Source organism: Oncorhynchus nerka, linkage group LG22 (genome assembly GCF_034236695.1).
Source record: "Oncorhynchus nerka isolate Pitt River linkage group LG22, Oner_Uvic_2.0, whole genome shotgun sequence".
In the NCBI taxonomy this organism is placed as follows: domain Eukaryota; kingdom Metazoa; phylum Chordata; class Actinopteri; order Salmoniformes; family Salmonidae; genus Oncorhynchus; species Oncorhynchus nerka.
The window spans coordinates 41,555,656-41,572,748 of record NC_088417.1 but is presented as its reverse complement, the minus strand read 5'-3'; the positions used below and the strand labels follow the sequence as shown (position 1 = coordinate 41,572,748).

Genomic DNA, 17,093 nt, shown 5'->3' with positions numbered 1-17,093 from the left:
AGGGGATTTTACTGAGGGGCGAAGTTGCCCCCAGTGATCGTCAATTTAGCTAGCTAGCTTATTTGTGTTGGTGATCGTGTGCCCAATGGAGCCACTTCTTGTTTTTAGCTGTCTGGTCGTTTGCATTAGCCCATCCGTGACAAGGATTGACGAGTTGTGCGTTCAGAGATGCCGTTCTGCACCGTTATGTCTGTTTGTGGCCCACCTGTTAGCTTGCACTATTCTTGCCATTCTCCTTTGACCTCTCTCATCAACGAGCTGTTTTTGCCCACAGGACTGCCGCCAACTGGATGTTTTTTTTTTGTTGCACCATTCTCTGTAAACTTTAGACACTGTCGCGCATGAAAAGCCCAGGGGGTCAGTCGTTTCTGAGATACTGGAACCGAAGATCATACAACGCTCAGTCGCTTATGTCACTCGTTTTGCGAATTCTAACATTCAAACAGTAACTGAATGCCTCGATGCCTGTCTTTCTGCTTTATATAACAAACCATGACCACGAGACTCGCTGTCTGTAAGAGCGATCTAATTACGGGAATGGGGTGGTGTACCTAATAAAGTGGCAGACACAAATGGTGTAAAAAGAGAGCTGTGAGGAACATGGACTCTCCACAAAGTCATGCACAGAGACTGCGGTTACCACCTATCCATTTAGGTAGACCAATACGAATGCGGTTTGTCAGAGAGAGAGGAGCACACAGTTTAAGTAGTCTTTTTATATTAGTCAAATGATAGGTTTCCATTGTCAGACAGAGGGTGTCAGTGAGTTGTAGTTTCTAGAATGCCCAGCAAGGGGTGCCCAACAGTCAAAGATGCTCCATGACTGCCAAACATACAAGAACATCTGGGTCAAACAAGTATCGATTGACACAATTGAATACAACAACTAGTATGCTCCCTTGATTGGTGAAGTTGACATACATGGAACCTGTCGTGACAAAAACTCTCATATGCAGATAACATTATGCTGGCTGGGTAGCATACAGCTTTTTAGCAAATGGTTGAAAAAGGCCCCATTCACAAAAGATATTGTGTCAAATCCAGTGCTCTTCAGATCCGCTTCCATGCATTCGTGAGGGTATTTACATGTCCTGTTTGAAATGTATAAAACCTGTCCATGCAGCATGCCTAGGTCTTTATGAAACGCAACCTCTGTTTATGCTGAGTATAGGAGCTCTCAGCCATGTTGAAGAGCATCTTGACACAAAACAAATGTAACAAGGACACAAGTCTGAACGTTACAGAAGACCGCCGTGACGATTTCAAATCAGAAACTGAAAAGGCTTCTCCCATGACACACACAAAACTAGAAGGGCACAGAACGGAGTTGCTGTGGTAGTTGGAGATGAGCAAGCCTTGTTATGTGGCGAGATGGAGGCATCATCACTCCCAGCATTCAATTCTATGGTTCTGCCCCATTAAAACTCAACAAGGACCTAAAATACCCCCCCCCCAAGTGTTAATAGAGGGACACTAGCATCCCTGTCCTACAGCTTTAAACCTATGAAACCCAATCCTTCCCACCCCATATGTCCCACCGGTCCCTAAACGAAACACACAAACAGACAAGTCGTAGGCTGTACAGTTGCCATCAAGGGAAAAAAAATATTTACATTCACATATCCCTTAAAAATGTCTTCATATCCACCCTTCAGTTTCAACTGGTAACATAGCTTTATCGAGCTGAGACAAAATCACAGTAACCATTGTTCATTGTCTATTTTAACTAGTATAATACTCTTTTATCGAGACCTTTGGTGACTCCGTCAAAATGGTCAAGGACAAAATACTGTCAGACAGATCCATTTGGGACAGGTAGTTCACAATAGATGTTAACTTTAAAAAAATACAATGAACAAAGACTAATTTCTTCATTCATTTCAAATAATAGAATTAGTTACCGGCCAACATTTTTCACAGCAGGCAATGTACAGATGTTGTGGCTGCAGCTTCACTGCCCGCCCCATGATTGTTCAAAAATAGGAAATGGTGTTGTTTACATCATATTCCAAAATGTGTCCATCGTTAATATTAAAAACACTGGCTTGAGTATTGGGAGAGATCTGTAGCTAATACTGTTCCCAGACATGACTTTGGTAGCGTTATTATGACAGGACAATGAAGCAGCACAAACAATTAACCACTAAAGCTAATCCATTTGCATGGCAATTTGCTGCGACAAGTCCGTCTGGGTGCTTTGTTACAGAGAGCTAGTCTGTGTAAAAGCATACAGGGTGTACTGACTCCAAGGCTCCATGCTATGGCTGCCAAGTGTTACCACAGTACTTCACCTTGCGCTTACTCATCCTGTCACCATCTATCCTTTCTACAGCCAGCAGATATTGGTGTTATTTGTCATTGTCCCTTTTAACAATCTGCTGAAATACATATTGACTAATACAGAGATCTACTTATACTGTTATATTGTTTTAAGTAACTTACAGAAGAAAGTTGAACGAAATTAAGCTAATCTTAAGATTGCATTTTAGATTAGTTTATAATGAGGGCAAATCTAATTCATGAAAGCTGCCTACCTTGAACAAATTCATGTTTTAAAATGACAGACATCAACATTTGGGCTTCAGAAGAGAAATGAGCCCAGTCCCACGACCCATTACTTCATACTGTAATCTTCATTCCGCTGGTGTTCATTTGGATCCACACACACTGAGCATATGGCTCACATGAACCATACAGCTAATGATACACTAAAAACAAATGGACACAATCCAAACGGTGTGTGAGTCAAGACACTTGAAACATTAGGTTACAAACAGCCACTTTGGACTCATGAATGAGATGCAGTGGACCATTATGACCGTTCTATTATCTACAGTACTGCTGGATTCAGTCCATCTGGTTGAGATGAGAAGGATCCAAGACACAGTGATCATTCTGCAGGCAGCTGGTACAATGACTTGTAGTCTATGGAAAGACTGACATGCTAGTGGGTGACATTAAAAGTAACCAACTGTGGGCCTGGGATTCCAGGAGTGTGGAGAGAGATGCTCGGTCATGTCCATCAGAGATGAACAGATTGTTAAAGTTTTTTCTTTAGATACATGCGATTGGGGATGGGTCAGAGGCCACGGGTCACAGTACTACAGTAATGTGAAGAAAACAACAAATCAAATAACAAACACAGGTCTGGGGTCAGATGAAGAGTGCAGCGTGACGTCCGAGATGGCGTTTAGGTGTTCCTCACGGCCAAGGCCTGCTCCAGCTCCTGTCTCCTCTGCTGGATCTGTGAGAGGGAAGTGGCATCAGCATCACACACACACAAAGACAATCCGACCTCAATATACCTAAGTGGATACACAGTATCAATCAATCAATTTGTAAAAAATGGTAAATCAAATATTTGATTGCTTGTGAATGTGATAGGCATTGACTGGTAAAACAGAGCAGGTACAGCTTCAACGCAAAATATGACTTATCCGATCACAATTCCTAGTTTGTGTTTCTACTTGCATGCTGTTGTGCGAGTTATTAAAAGGTTTTAAGGTGCAGCGTCTGGCATTTTTCCTCACCTTGCAGTAGAAGTAGCGACTGACGGCCTCCTGGGACCAGGGCTCGTGGTAAAACGCCGCCCTCCTCTCCTCCTCTGGGTTCCCCACCACGTCTGTCATCATCTGCAGCCAATCAGAGAGCACTGTTGGTCAGGTAGGTGTGTGTGTGTGTGTGTGTGTGCGCATGTGCGTGTCTCTCACCTTCAGGTCTCTGCTCTGGGACTTGAGCCAGTCCTGGATGTAGCCTTTAGGATCCCTGGAGAAGCTGAGCATAAAGTCCCTCTGGATCTTCAACTGGTTGATGGACTCAATGGTCTCATGGATCTACAGGGTTCATAATGATCCCTGATGTTAGAGGACAGCTTACACAGATCTAAGCATATGAAAATAACTTTCCAATTTCAATACACCAATTTATTTGAGCCACTGCGTTTCTTCAGAATTTGCATTCAAATAGTGGTGTAAAGAACAAGGCTTTTCCCACGGGAACATGAAGCCACAACACCTATGTAAAGGTAGATTTACATTGTGGAGATGCGGGAACAACGGTCCCAGCTCTGACAACAGAGATTTTCTCCACACGGCCGACATGCAATTTATACCAGTCCGATTGTTTATGAAGGGTTGGGCTCAATTCCATTTCAATTCCAGTCAATTTAGAAAGTAAACCAAATTTCATTTCCAAGTTTTCCCCATTTGAATAGCATTTCAGTGTACTTCCAGAATTGAAATGGAATTGCAGAGCATTTCAGTGTACTCCCAGAATTGAAATGGAATTGCAGAGCATTTCAGTGTACTTCCAGAATTGAAATGGAATTGACCCCAACCCTGGTGATTGCACTTCGGGCGACAAGATTCTCCGGGAGAATCAGATAGAAATCTATCCGACACGGTCAGACAGCTCTGAACTCTAATTCACATATAACTGACGGTAATTAGTCGTCACACATCTCCGCAATGTAAATCTACCTTTAAGGTCATCTTGGGTAATTGTGATTGGCTATCCTTCCTGTGTGGTTGTCCCACCTTGTTGTCCAATGAGGCGATCTCCTGCTGGTTGGCGGTGGAGAGCAGGAAGCTGCTCATCTGGCTCTTCAGGGGGTCCTCCACCTCCACGTCAATGTCATAGCATGCTGTCTTCTTCTGGTCATTAGGGTCCACACTGCATGGAGAGGCGGGGAAGGATGGTGAGACAGGTTGTTGGCAGCATTTCAAAATGTAATAAAAATGAAAAGCCTGGAAGGCAAGAATGCTGGTAGTCTGTCTGTATCTTACCAGGATTCTTGCCTCCCAGCCTTTACACTTTAATTGGATTATCTACCATTTGGGACAGTATTAACTGTGAAGCGCTGTGCCCACATTGTTATCTTATAGCTTTTCAAAATATATTCATCTGCTAGGTTTTTATATTTTTTATTTCATAAAAAATGCCTTTTATGACCAGGCATTCACCCTTCAATTCAAACTAGGAAGTTGCCAGGAAGGTGTTACAGTAAAGTGTGAGCTACTCACCTGATGACGTGGTTGATGACGATGGGGTCAGGGGGCAGGAGGAGGTTGGTGAGACGCTGGGGGATCTCCGAGAACTTGAGCCTCGGGCAGTCAAAGATCTGAGAGGCAGACAATAACATTGCAGAATACAGACCAATCAGAAGGGAAGGGCAAATTAGTGTCTCCCAAATGGCACCATATTCCATTTATAGTGCACTACTTTTGTCTAACGCCTTAGGGTTCTTGTCAAAATTAATGAATTATATAGGGTGCAATTCAGGACGAACCAATAACAAAAGGCATACTCTCCCTACTGAAGGTACTATGACAACAGCTAACAGGTAATAAGAGTACCAGAGGAGAACTAGAAGGGTGTTGTCTACCTGCTGAAAGTACTTGTCACAGTTGATGTACTCCTTGTCATGGGAGTCCTGCAGCTTGTTGGTCTTGACATACTGCCACAGGGCCTGGATGATACAGGAGCGGGTCTGGGTGTGGATACCCAGCAGCCGAGCCAGACGAGGGTCCAGTTTAAACTGGGGGGGCTGCGGAGAGGTCACAGTCAGTACTAGCCGACTGACCTCAGGAACTATTACAACTGCCAGATGACAGCTGCTTTGGGGACACTTTTGTTAGAGTTTGGTAAGTCCTCTAAATAGATTTTAGTCTCGTGCACTACTGACAATTAAAAGGACTGACAAAGCAGCAGCTACTCTTCCTGGAGTCCAGCAAAAATTAAGGCAGTTTATACAATTTTAAAACATTACAATATATTTCACAACAAACGGTGTGCCCTCAGGCCCCGACCACATACCTACATTACTAAATCCATGTGTATGTATAGTGCGTATGTTATCGTATGTGTGTGTATCTGTGCCTGTGTTTGTGTTGCTTCACAGTCCCTGCTGTTCCATAAGGTGATTTTTTTAATCTGTTTTTTAAATCTAATTTTACTGCTCGAGTCAGTTACTTGATGTGGAATAGAGTTCCATGTAGTCATGGCTCTATGTAGTACTGTGTGCCTCCCATAGTCTGTTCTGGACCTCTTGTGGCAGTCTTGTGGGGTATGCATGGGTGTCCGAGCTGTGTGCCAGTAGTTTAGACAGACAGCTCGGTGCACTCAACATGTCAATAAATAAAAGTAGTGATGCAGTCAATCTCTCCTCCACTTTCAGCCAGGAGAGATTGACATACATATTAATATTAGCTCTCTGTGTACATCCAAGAGCCAGCCGTGCTGCCCTGTTCTGAGCCAGGTGCGACAAAACTAGGGCCTGTAAGACCTGCCTCGTTGATAGTGTTGTTAAGAAGGCAGAGCATCATTTTATTATAGACAGACCAGACTTCTCCCCATCTTAGCTACTACTGAATCAATATGTTTGGACTTTTAAAAAGCAAAGGGCCCAAACAGCTACCCTGTGGAATCCTGATTCTAACTGGATTCTATTTGATAGGCTTCCATTAAAGAACACCCTCTGTGTTCTGTTAGACAAGTAACTCTTTATCTGCATTAAAACAGGGGGTGTAAAGCCATAACACATACGTTTTTCCAGCAACTATGATTAATAATGTCAAAAGCTGCACTGACGTCTAACAAGACAGCCCCCACAATCATTTTATCATCAATTTCTCTCAGCCAGTAATAAAGTCTCTCAATAATAATAAGTGCTGTACTTGTTGAGTGTCCTTCCCTATAAGCATGCTGAAATTCTGTTGTCAATTTGTTTACTGTAAAATAGCATCGTATCTGGTCAAAATTGTTTCAAAAAGTTTACAGGATGATTGGTCCAGTAAAGGGGGCTTTACTATTCTTTAAAAATATTTTTTATATTTAACCCCTTTTTCCTCCCCAATTTCATGGTATCCAATTGGTTGTAGTTACAGTCTGATATCTCCCGGACACGGGAGAGGCGAAGGTCGAGAGCCATGTGTCCTCCGAAACACAACCCAACCGCACTGCTTCTTGACACAACGCACATCCAACCCGGAAGCCAGCCGCACCAATGTGTCGGAGGAAACGTCGTACACCTGGTCAGCGTGCACTGCGCCCGGCCTGCCACATGAGTCACTAGTGCGCGACGAGACAAACCATCCCTAACCCGGACGACGCTGGGCCAATTGTGCACCGCCCCATGGACCTCCCCGTCACGGCCATCTGCGACAGAGCCTGGGCTCGAACCCAGAATCTCTGGTGGCACAGCTAGCTTGCCTTAGACCATTGTGCCACCCGGGAGGGCTTTACTATTCTTGGGTATCGGAATGGCCTGAGGGCACACACTTTCTAGTAGGCTTAAATTGAAGATGTGGCAAACAGGAGTGGCAATATCGTCTGCTATTATCCTCAGTAATTTTCCATCTAGATTGTCAGAACCCGGTGGCTTGTCATTGTTGATAGACAACAACAAAAAATTCCCCTCTTCCACACAGACTTTACGGAATTCAAAAGTACAATTCTTTATGGCGCCCTCACCTGGTAGTCCAGCATTAGCAGCAGTGTGCAGCGCACGCTCACGTCCCCTGGCCGCTTCACCTGGAAGCCGTCCGTCTCCTGGGTGGTGGGAGTGCGGTGCCACTAGCAGGAAACACAGAGACAGAAACCCCACCTTGAACACTACCTACAGGCACCGGCCACGGAATTCCAGAATATGTACATACAAACGTGCACACAAAGACGATAAAAGAATACAAAACCAAATGTGTACACTTTCAACGAGCAGCCTTGCTCTCGACCCTTTGAGTATGTTGTCTTTTGGAAGGCTGAATCGCTGTAAAAGAATAGATCATGCATGGTGTGGTAAGGAACTGAGTGAACTATCAAGACAGCAAAGGGTTGATCATTTGTTTTTCCAGAGGCGCTAACGCATATATTGGCATTCAAAATAATAAACTAAATCAGATTGAGAATCACTATGTCAGAAATATTTTACAACCTAACAAGAGCATGGCTTATCAAGTTGAGACTGTACCCTACCCAAATAAAACCTCTATTTGGCATTACAGTATCAATTTTCTCCTCTGATATCCAGATATCAAACCCTCCCTGGTATTTTATCTATGTGGAAATGTTAGTTTAGTCTGCATCTTACCTTCGCTTTACTGGTCAGCAGCTGAAAAGAAAAACACTTCAAGTTCCCTGCGTTTCAGTGAATTGTAGCCACTTAGCATGCAACACTGGGAGGGAACTGATGGAATGCTTTTCTACTGCTTTACCATTAACTAGGGTTCACAAAAATATGTTTTCATTGCTGTGTTGCGGTACATTCCGTTTGATGGACAGATTCATTCCAAGCAAAGCTTTATCTATGCCATCTATCCTTGCTCAAATATTACACGGTGGGAAACGTTGAGAAGTACTCTAACCTCAAAACACTCAAGGAAGCATTTTGTCAAGTTAGAACACCTGTGTGTGAATGTGCGTACAGTGTCAAAAACATGTTTTTACAATTCAAAAAGTTGGAACCCCAGACACCATTCTCTGGTAAAATCTTAATTCTCCGGTAAAGTTGGATTCCTCAAGATCTAAAACCCCATTGAATACTAAACTCCGTAATAAGCTGTTTAGGACTGGCTGTGTTTTACTGCCTTTTCAGTAAAATATCTGTTCTCAGATGATAACATCCGCCAGCTAAGTCAATAAGAGTGATGTCAGATCTTCTAGTAGCCAACAATACCAAAATAGGCTAAATACAGTAGATGAGAATACCCAATGGGCACAGACTGGTTGAATCAACATTTCCACGTTATTTATTAACGCATTGTCAAAAATACATTGGATTCTAAAAACAGTAAATCAACCAGTACTGTTTCTCAACTTCTCATTTCAAACTCAGTTCTTCACAATTTCTGACATTTAATCCTAGTAAAAAAAATCCTGTCTTAGGATCACCACTTTATTTTAAGAATGTGAAATGTCAGAATAATAGTAGAGTGATTTATTTCAGCTTTAATTTCTTTCATCACACTCCCAGTGGGTCGGAAGTTTACATACACTCAATTAGTATTTGGTAGCGTTGCCTTTAAATTGTTTCACTTGGGTCAAACGTTTTGGGTAGCCTTCCACAAGCCTCCCACAATAAGTTGGGTGAATTTTGGCCCATTCCTCCTGACAGAGCTGCAGCAGGTTTGTAGACACATGCTTTTTCAGTTCTGCCCACAAAATGTTCTATAGGATTGAGGTCAGGGCTTTGTGATGGCCACTCCCAATACCTAGACTTTGTTGTCCTTAAGCCATTTTCCACAACTTTGGAAGTATGCTTGGGGTCATTGTCAATTTGGAAGACCCATTTGTGACCAAGCTTTAACTTCCTGACTGATGTCTTGATATTGCTTCAATATATCCACATAATTTTCTTTTCTCATGATGCCATCTATTTTGTGAAGTGCACCAGTCCCTCCTGCATAAAAGCACCCCCACAACATGCTGCTGCCACCCCCGTGCTTCACGGTTGGGATGGTGTTCTTTGGCTTGCAAGCATCCCCCTTTTTCCTCCAAACATAACGATGGTCATTATGGCCAAACAGTTCTATTTTTGTTTCATCAGACCAGAGGACATTTCTCCAAAAAGTACAATCTTTGTCCCCAAACCGTAGTCTGGCTTTTTTATGGTGGTTTTGGAGCAGTGGCTTCTTCCTTGCTGAGCGACCTTTCAGGTTATGTCGATATAGGACTTCTTTTACTGTGGATATAGATACTTTTGTACCTGTTTCCTCCAGCATCTTCACAAGGTCCTTTGCTGTTCTGGGATTGATTTGCACTTCTTGCACCAAAGTACGTTCATCTCTATGAGACAGAATGCGTCTCCTTCCTGAGCGGTATGACGGCTGTGTGGTCCCATGGTGTTTAATTCTTGCGTGGTACTTGGTACTTCCAGTCTGACCCACTGGAATTGTGATACAGTGAATTAATCTGTCTGTAAAGAATTGTTGGAAAATGTTGTTGTGTCATGCACAGATGTCCGAACCGACTTGCCAAAACTATAGTTCGTTAACAAGAAATTTGTGGAGTGGTTGAAAAACGAGATTTAATGACTCCAACCTAAGTGTATGTAAACTTCCGACTTCAACTGTACACGTACACACACACACACACACACACACACACACACACACACACAGCACCAGTCAAAAGTTGACGCACCTACTCATTCAAGGGTTTTTCTTTATTTTTTTTACTATTTTCTACATTGTAGAATAAGTGAAGACATCAACACTATTAAATAACAAATGGAATCATGTAGGAACCAAAAAAGGGTTTAAACAAATCAAAATATATTTGAGATTCTTAGCTACCCTTTGCCTTGATGACTGCTTTACACACTCTTGGCATTCTCTCAATCAGCTTCACCTAGAATGCTTTTCCAACAGTCTTGATGGAGTTCCCACATATGCTGAGCAGTTGTTGGCTGCTTTTCCTTCAATCTGCGGTCCAACTCATCCCAAACCATCTCAATTGGGTCAAGGTCAGGGGATTGTGGAGGGCAGGTCATCTAATGCAGAACTCCATCAATCTCCTTGGTCAAGTAGCTCTTACACAGCCTGGAAGTGTGTTGGGTCATTGTCCTGTTAAAAAACAAATGATAGTCCCACAAAGCGCAAACCAGATAGGATGGCGTATCAATGCAGAATGCTGTGGTAGCAATGCTGGTTAAGTGTGCCTTGAATTCTAAATAAATCACAGACAGTGTCACCAGCAAAGTACCCCCACACCATCACACCTCCATGCTTCACTGTGGGAACCACACATGGAGTTTATCTGTTCACCTACTCTGCGTCACAAAGACACCGGTTGGAACCAAAAATCTCAAATTTGGACTCATCAGACCAAAGGACAGATTTCCACCGGTCTAATGTCCATTGCTTGTGTTTCTTGGCTCAAGTAAGTCTCTTCTTCTTATTGGTGTCCTTTAGTAGTGGTTTCTTTGCCACAATTGCCACAATTATGAAGGCCTGATTCACGCAGTCTCCTTTGAACAGTTGCTCTGAAGCATTTATTTGGGCTGCAATTTCAGAGGCTGGTAAACTCTAATGAACTTATCCTCTTCAGCAGAAGTAACTCTGGGTCTTCCTTTTCTGTGGCGATCCTCACGAGAGCCAGTTTCATCTTAGCGCTTGATGGTTTTTGAGACTGCACTTGAAGAAAGTTGAAACAAAGATTCACAGAAGTTGACGGAACTTCCATCAAGCCAATTAGAGGCTGGAGAGGGGCAGGTCAATTAAACCAACATTTCTTTCACATAAAAAGCCTGCTGAGATAAAATGCTGATTAAAAGTATCACTTCTCATTTTTCTCAATAATGATGCCAGAGTCTGACAACTTGCTAAGGCATGGAAGAAGAGGAATTTCTGTGCTTTCAGTGCATGAACTGTTTTCCAAAATGTAGACGGATCACCAGCAGAGTCTGAGATAGAAAGTAGCTAGATTTAGCATTCTTAAATGTGGAAGTGTATCCATTTCTCAATTGCCTGAAAAGCTTCCAAACAGCTACAGCTATATTTTTTAAATATTTTTTATTATAACTAGATCTGAATGTTCTATAGAGAACCAAGGATTTGTTCTATTTTTTCACACTAAAGTGTTTAAAGGGAGAGCATGTTTGTCTGCCAGAGAGAGAAAAAGAGATGAGAACAATTCTAGAGCTGATTCAGGGTCAGGTATGCAGCTGAGATAGAGGAGAGGTCAGGGTAATACACATCATGAAGAAAACCTTGTGGGGGAAAAATGTCTCTTCATAATTATACGAGGATCCGAGTTAATCGTTTTGGTTTCTCTAATACAATGACAGGAGAGTGATCGCTGAGATCATTAGCAAAGACACCACTCGACAAATACTTGTGGGGATTATTTGTTAGAATTCGGTCAGTCAGTGAGAAGTTTGCTGGATTTTGTATTAACCTGTGTGGGTTATGCAATCGGTTAGGTCAGGTTAAAGTCAAGAAAAATATTCTTAAAATGGTCTGAGGCCGGAAGAAGCCAATCTAAGTTAAAATCCCCTAAAACCACACATTCAGATGAAAGAAAAGGTTTTAAATAGTACCAACATGGTGTCCTTTGTTGGGCAAATCAGCTGTCAATGTTAACTTCATAAATCCAACCTCACTCTGAATTGACATTCACATACAGCCTGGGTAAGAAAAGTTAGAGGATTTACTTTCAACGTTATTTAAGTCATCTACACAAATGAGTAAGGATGCTGAGCAATGTCTAAATGTGTTCAGCTGAAACGTACACAGCTTGTTTCCAAATCTAAGCATGGTACATAGAGGTAGGCATTTGGATGGTAAACTTGTTCTCACTGAAGTGCATTACCCCTCATTTACCAGTAGGTGTCCCTGTTTAACTTGGACTGTGGCTTCACATTTTATTTCAATATACCCCTTTATTTAGGTTGATGGCATGACGTTTAAACGATGACGTTGATTCAAACATTTTACTATCAACATTGAAACAAGGTCAAATAAAATCTGTCGAATCAAATATAAAAATCAAACATATGGAATTTTCTATGCAATTTCAACATATACATAGTTCTGATGATTATATTGATGTAACAACCTGTAAATCAGGTTAAGTTGAAGTTTACCCTAATTTCAATGTTTACAAGGCAGGTTGAAATTAGACAAAAACAGCACTGGTTGATTACTTCTTTTTCCAATCTATTTTCCATGTTGATTCCACATCACAATACGTTGACAAATTACATTGAAATAATGTTGATTCAACAAGTGTGTGCACAGTGGGTAGTGTATTTTTTTCCCCCAGAATCATAGCTAGCCTATGGCCTAATCTTCTACAGGGGTGTACATTGTGAGCTGCATTGTAACTAAAGATACGATGCCAAGAGTCTTTAGTGGTTAAACACTATAGTAAACCCCTTGTTTGCCCAAAACCTGCTGAATAGATCTGGATGAGGCTTGAAGACCATAGAATTAGAATGAATGGAACGGATGTCCTCATTCATGTTAATTACGCCATTATGAGTGGACTGGGCGCCATTTTGAGGGTCCCCAAAACAGTAAAGCACAAAGCGTCCTCAGCTGACATTCCAAAAAATATATTCCATTCTCATTCTATTTCTATGGGCGGAACACAGACAGGGTAAAGGAGACGAGAGTGAGACAGAGGGGACAGAGGGTGCAGGTATATGGTCAGCGGTCATCAGGGAACATGAACTCACCTCTACAAGGTGGTTGTCAGGACCGTATAGGTCTTTGTCCAGCTCAATCACCAGGCTCTTGAAGAAAGAGGAGAATTTCCTCTTCAGCTTCCCAGGCTATGAAATAAAGAGAGGTGGTTAGTTAGTTTAACGTGGGCGGAACATTTGGGCTGGTATGAACATTTGAAGAGTGTAACACAGGACAAACACACGTTTACATTGTAGATAGGGTTTCCCCACTTTGCAAAGCAGTTTGTTGTAAGTCTGAAATATGCATACTTTCTTTATGAAACAGGTTCTCACCACTATTTTAAAGTGCCCCCCCCGTCTTCTAAGAAATAAATGGATTCCTTTGTAGCCTGAATATAGAATGTTTTATGTACAAACCGGTCCGCGGGGGATACAAGTGTATAGCCGGCTGCATGCATTCCCTTTGGACGTTAAGATGAAACCACTCCATAGCGCCATCTGCTGGCCTTTGGGCTTGGCCCTTGTTTGTTTCCTGGTTACTGAACATCTGTCTCCGGGAGTGATTCCAACTAGACTCCTATGCACTACTGTTGAACACCTGCCTTAGATAACTTGATATACTGTTGTCATTGACTATAGCAACATTTCTAGGACAACAAAGCAGTGATATCATTAAATTTACTGTAGGCCCTAGGGCAAGGGGATGACCAAAGACGTAGAAGGGACCACATACAATGTGAAAACAGGATATTCTCAGAGTCCACTTCCTTAAAAGTGGGCTGAAAATATTTGTGGGCTCAGAAACCTCAAATAGTCCAAACCACTGTGAAATGACAGCCTTGACTCAAAACTGATGAGAGAATTAGAGTTTAGCCACCATTTGAAGTCGATATTACTCTGTGAAAGAAATCTATGGTCATCTTGCTTTTCATGTTGCAGAAATAATCTGTGCAAACGTTTAGCGAAACATTTATCATTCCCCAGAAGGCCTAACAAAACAAACAAATCTTGTTGCTGACTGAAGTGGGCCGACTGTGGAATTGTGGAGATATGTTAGAACTATACAAGACTGCCATACATGAGTGTGGGGCAAACACTCCACAAAGCAGCTCCTGGATCGAAGAGCTAGCAATATTCATACTTGGTTGAATGATTGAGACAAGGCCACAGATTTTTTTGAAGGTATTTCACCATGGTGAAAAGTACATTTAACCCACCATGCTGCCACATTTCAAATATAGTCCCCCATAAAATAGCAGGTTCGCAGTTTTCGTCATGAATCTTGTTCTGGAGGCAGTTCTCCAGAGTGGTCACTAGCTGGCAAAGCCACAAAGTGATCAAATCTGGTGTTAAACTTAACCCTAACCACACTGCTAACCCTAATGCCTAACCTTAAATTAAGACCAAAAATCTTGTTTTCATGATTTTTTTACCAAATCACTCACTTCTGCCTCCATGACAAGACTCATCACAATAAACATCAACCTGCCAGAAAATATGTACTGATTCAGTGGTGGGGATACAGCTCAAAAGAAACCGTGCATAATCGCTATCATACACAGAGGAGACTTCACAATGAAAGGGGGAAAAAAACGGTACTTTTCTAAACAAAATCAAACAAACCAAATCACAATGAATTGATCCAGTGATATTCCATCGTCCTACAGGAAGTAGAATACTCACATCATCCAGTAGCTTCCCCTCAACCCGCAGCTCCCATGATGCAATACTGCCATCCGAGTCGTCAGCGTCGGGCTTGGCAGGGTTGAAGGTGTTGGAGATGTACAGCCTCAGTTTACGCTTTTGCTGTCGACACAAACACAAAGACACTGTTGGAACCAGTGGACACATCAGTCTTGGCCACTTTGGTACCAAAGAAAAATACAGAGATGTTTCATGTTCCGTTGTTCAAAGGGCATAGTATGTTCGTATAGGGAAAGGGAATACCTACGTAGTCAGTTGCACAACTGAATGATTTCAACCGAAATGTGTCTTCTGCATTTAACCCCACCCCTCTGAACCAGAGAGGTGCAGGAGACTGCCTTAAATCAACGTCATCAGCGCCCAGGGAGCAGTTGTTGTTGGGGGGGTTAACTGCCTTGCTCAAGGGCAGAACGGCAGATTCTTCCACCTTGTCAGCTTGAGGATTCAAACCTTTGGGTTACTGGACCAACGCTCTTAACCGCTACGCTACCTGCTGCTGCTCGTACAGTAAAGTATATTATAGTAGTGAGATACTTCAGGCCTATGATGCGTGTTACCTTCATGGGTCTCTTCAGGGCTTCCTGGATGTCCACCCGTTTACGCATGATGGTCTGGTCCAGTTTACGTTCGAAGGCCAGCAGGTCCATGTAAGCCTGTGACTCAGGGACCAGCTCACGGATCTGATCAGAGGAGAAATCAAACGACCAACTCTTAGTGTCTCGGACGCAATATACTCAATCATATTTAACACTGCCAGTGTATTGCTTTAGAAGAACAAGAATCCTAGTATCCAGTCAAACTGAACTGGGAAAAAAAAGATAGTGACAATAAGTCGTGGTATTGACTGAGTTTTGCGTTTTAAGCTTCATTAAAGGTAAGGCATTCTGCCATCAAAGCATGTCTGCACTGCAACGGTGACTGTATTTTCTCAAGCCACCATTTTCCACCCCAAAATTTTTTGTTCTTCTGTTACAGGAGTGACGCACCTAATGAAGGTGACAGAGCGGGCAGTTGTGCCCACAGGAGCTGTGACTGCTCAACACCACTCACTAATTGGTGCACCAGTCCTGCCTTTAGTGGTGCTAAGTCTGCATTTGTAATGCAGCAGGCGCATCAGCGCGAACCCCACCCCTACCCAACCTGCCCCTACCCTCCTTGACACATTACCATACTCATCCCCAGATGGGAGTCCGCACTCTGCCAAGGCTACTTACCAAACTGGGCACAGACTCCCAGATTCTCCCACTGCATTACCCCTCTCCATCCTTCTAATCTGTCTGTCTGTCTCTCCCTTCATTGTTCCCTCGATCATCTCATCTCATTCCTTCTCTACCTGCATCTGTCTGTCATCAAGTTGAGGTGTGGTGCAGACAGAATGCAGTGCGGGACATTCCCTGTCCCTGAGCCATGCAGCCATCTCCAGCCTCTGTCTGGCTTGTGTTACGATAAGACCCACAGACTACAGAGACACTCATAGGAGAGACTGGGATCAGTATGGGGCTCCAGTCCAGTGCCACCAGCAGCAGCCTTTACAAAATCAATGCCTAGGCTGCGCAGGGCTGAGACGGGGCAGGGGGGGCATAAAGTGGAGAGCGGAGGTTGTGGCGCAGGCAGGGAGAGGATAGTGGCTAGTCGTGGGTTTGTTTAGCCCTGACGCGGACCACACACTAGACCCACCCTCACCTGTGGAGAAGATGTGCCTCCTCAATTGCCTCCTCTAAACCCGAAAGGTTGTTTTATACTGGCTCTGTTTCCTACCAGTCTATTGATTATTCCATTTGAAAATAAGAGGAATCATTACAACAACGGTACCCACCGCCAAGCCTGCGCCAAGCCTCTGATCACCCGAGCATCTCTTTACGCTCCATTTGCAATAACACAATCATATGCCCCTCCAAGCCCCTAGATCAAAAACTCACACGTTCTATTCAACAGAGAATGGATAACAACACGCAAACACTCGAGTTAAATGGGAGAAAAATACAAATATACGCAATCTCACCCTCTGTGGGAGAATCTTGTCTGCCATTTTCCTTCTCTTGGCGCTACAGAGAGGGAGAGAAAGACAGAGAAAATGGAAAAAGAGAGCATGTTACTATGGTGACTGATAGCGTAGCACCCAGGCCATCTGCTAAAATGCTGGGCCACATCCAGCACCCCAGTGTCCCAGCTGTGTGTGTGTGTGTGTGTGTGTGTGTGAGCAATGCGGATGTGTGTGTTTTGGGGGATCCAGCAGAAGCAGGATTATGGTATACCACCTGGAGAG

At 43.1% G+C, this 17,093-nt stretch overlaps 1 protein-coding gene across 8 annotated transcripts in view; it reads right to left on the bottom strand.

Annotated features, from left to right (window-relative positions):
- Positions 1 to 701: 701 nt before the first annotated feature.
- Positions 702 to 17,093, bottom strand: part of LOC115105183 (SWI/SNF-related matrix-associated actin-dependent regulator of chromatin subfamily D member 3) — a 70,854-nt gene continuing 54,462 nt past the window's right edge. For 3 of the 8 annotated variants that reach the window (XM_029626885.2, XM_029626881.2, XM_029626887.2), the window contains 13 exons: positions 16,830 to 16,872; positions 15,385 to 15,507; positions 14,807 to 14,929; positions 13,175 to 13,270; positions 8,087 to 8,107; positions 7,703 to 7,765; positions 7,471 to 7,572; positions 5,384 to 5,545; positions 5,022 to 5,119; positions 4,479 to 4,671; positions 3,711 to 3,833; positions 3,531 to 3,632; positions 702 to 3,244 (listed from right to left, as the gene is read on the bottom strand). In XM_029626885.2, coding sequence (XP_029482745.1) covers positions 3,191 to 3,244; positions 3,531 to 3,632; positions 3,711 to 3,833; positions 4,479 to 4,671; positions 5,022 to 5,119; positions 5,384 to 5,545; positions 7,471 to 7,572; positions 7,703 to 7,765; positions 8,087 to 8,107; positions 13,175 to 13,270; positions 14,807 to 14,929; positions 15,385 to 15,507; positions 16,830 to 16,872 — 1,303 coding nt within the window. In that variant the 3' untranslated portion in view covers positions 702 to 3,190. The remainder of the gene's footprint in view (positions 3,245 to 3,530; positions 3,633 to 3,710; positions 3,834 to 4,478; positions 4,672 to 5,021; positions 5,120 to 5,383; positions 5,546 to 7,470; positions 7,573 to 7,702; positions 7,766 to 8,086; positions 8,108 to 13,174; positions 13,271 to 14,806; positions 14,930 to 15,384; positions 15,508 to 16,829; positions 16,873 to 17,093) is intronic. The other 5 variants (XM_029626888.2, XM_029626889.2, XM_029626883.2 and 2 more) reach the window with 4 other exon arrangements.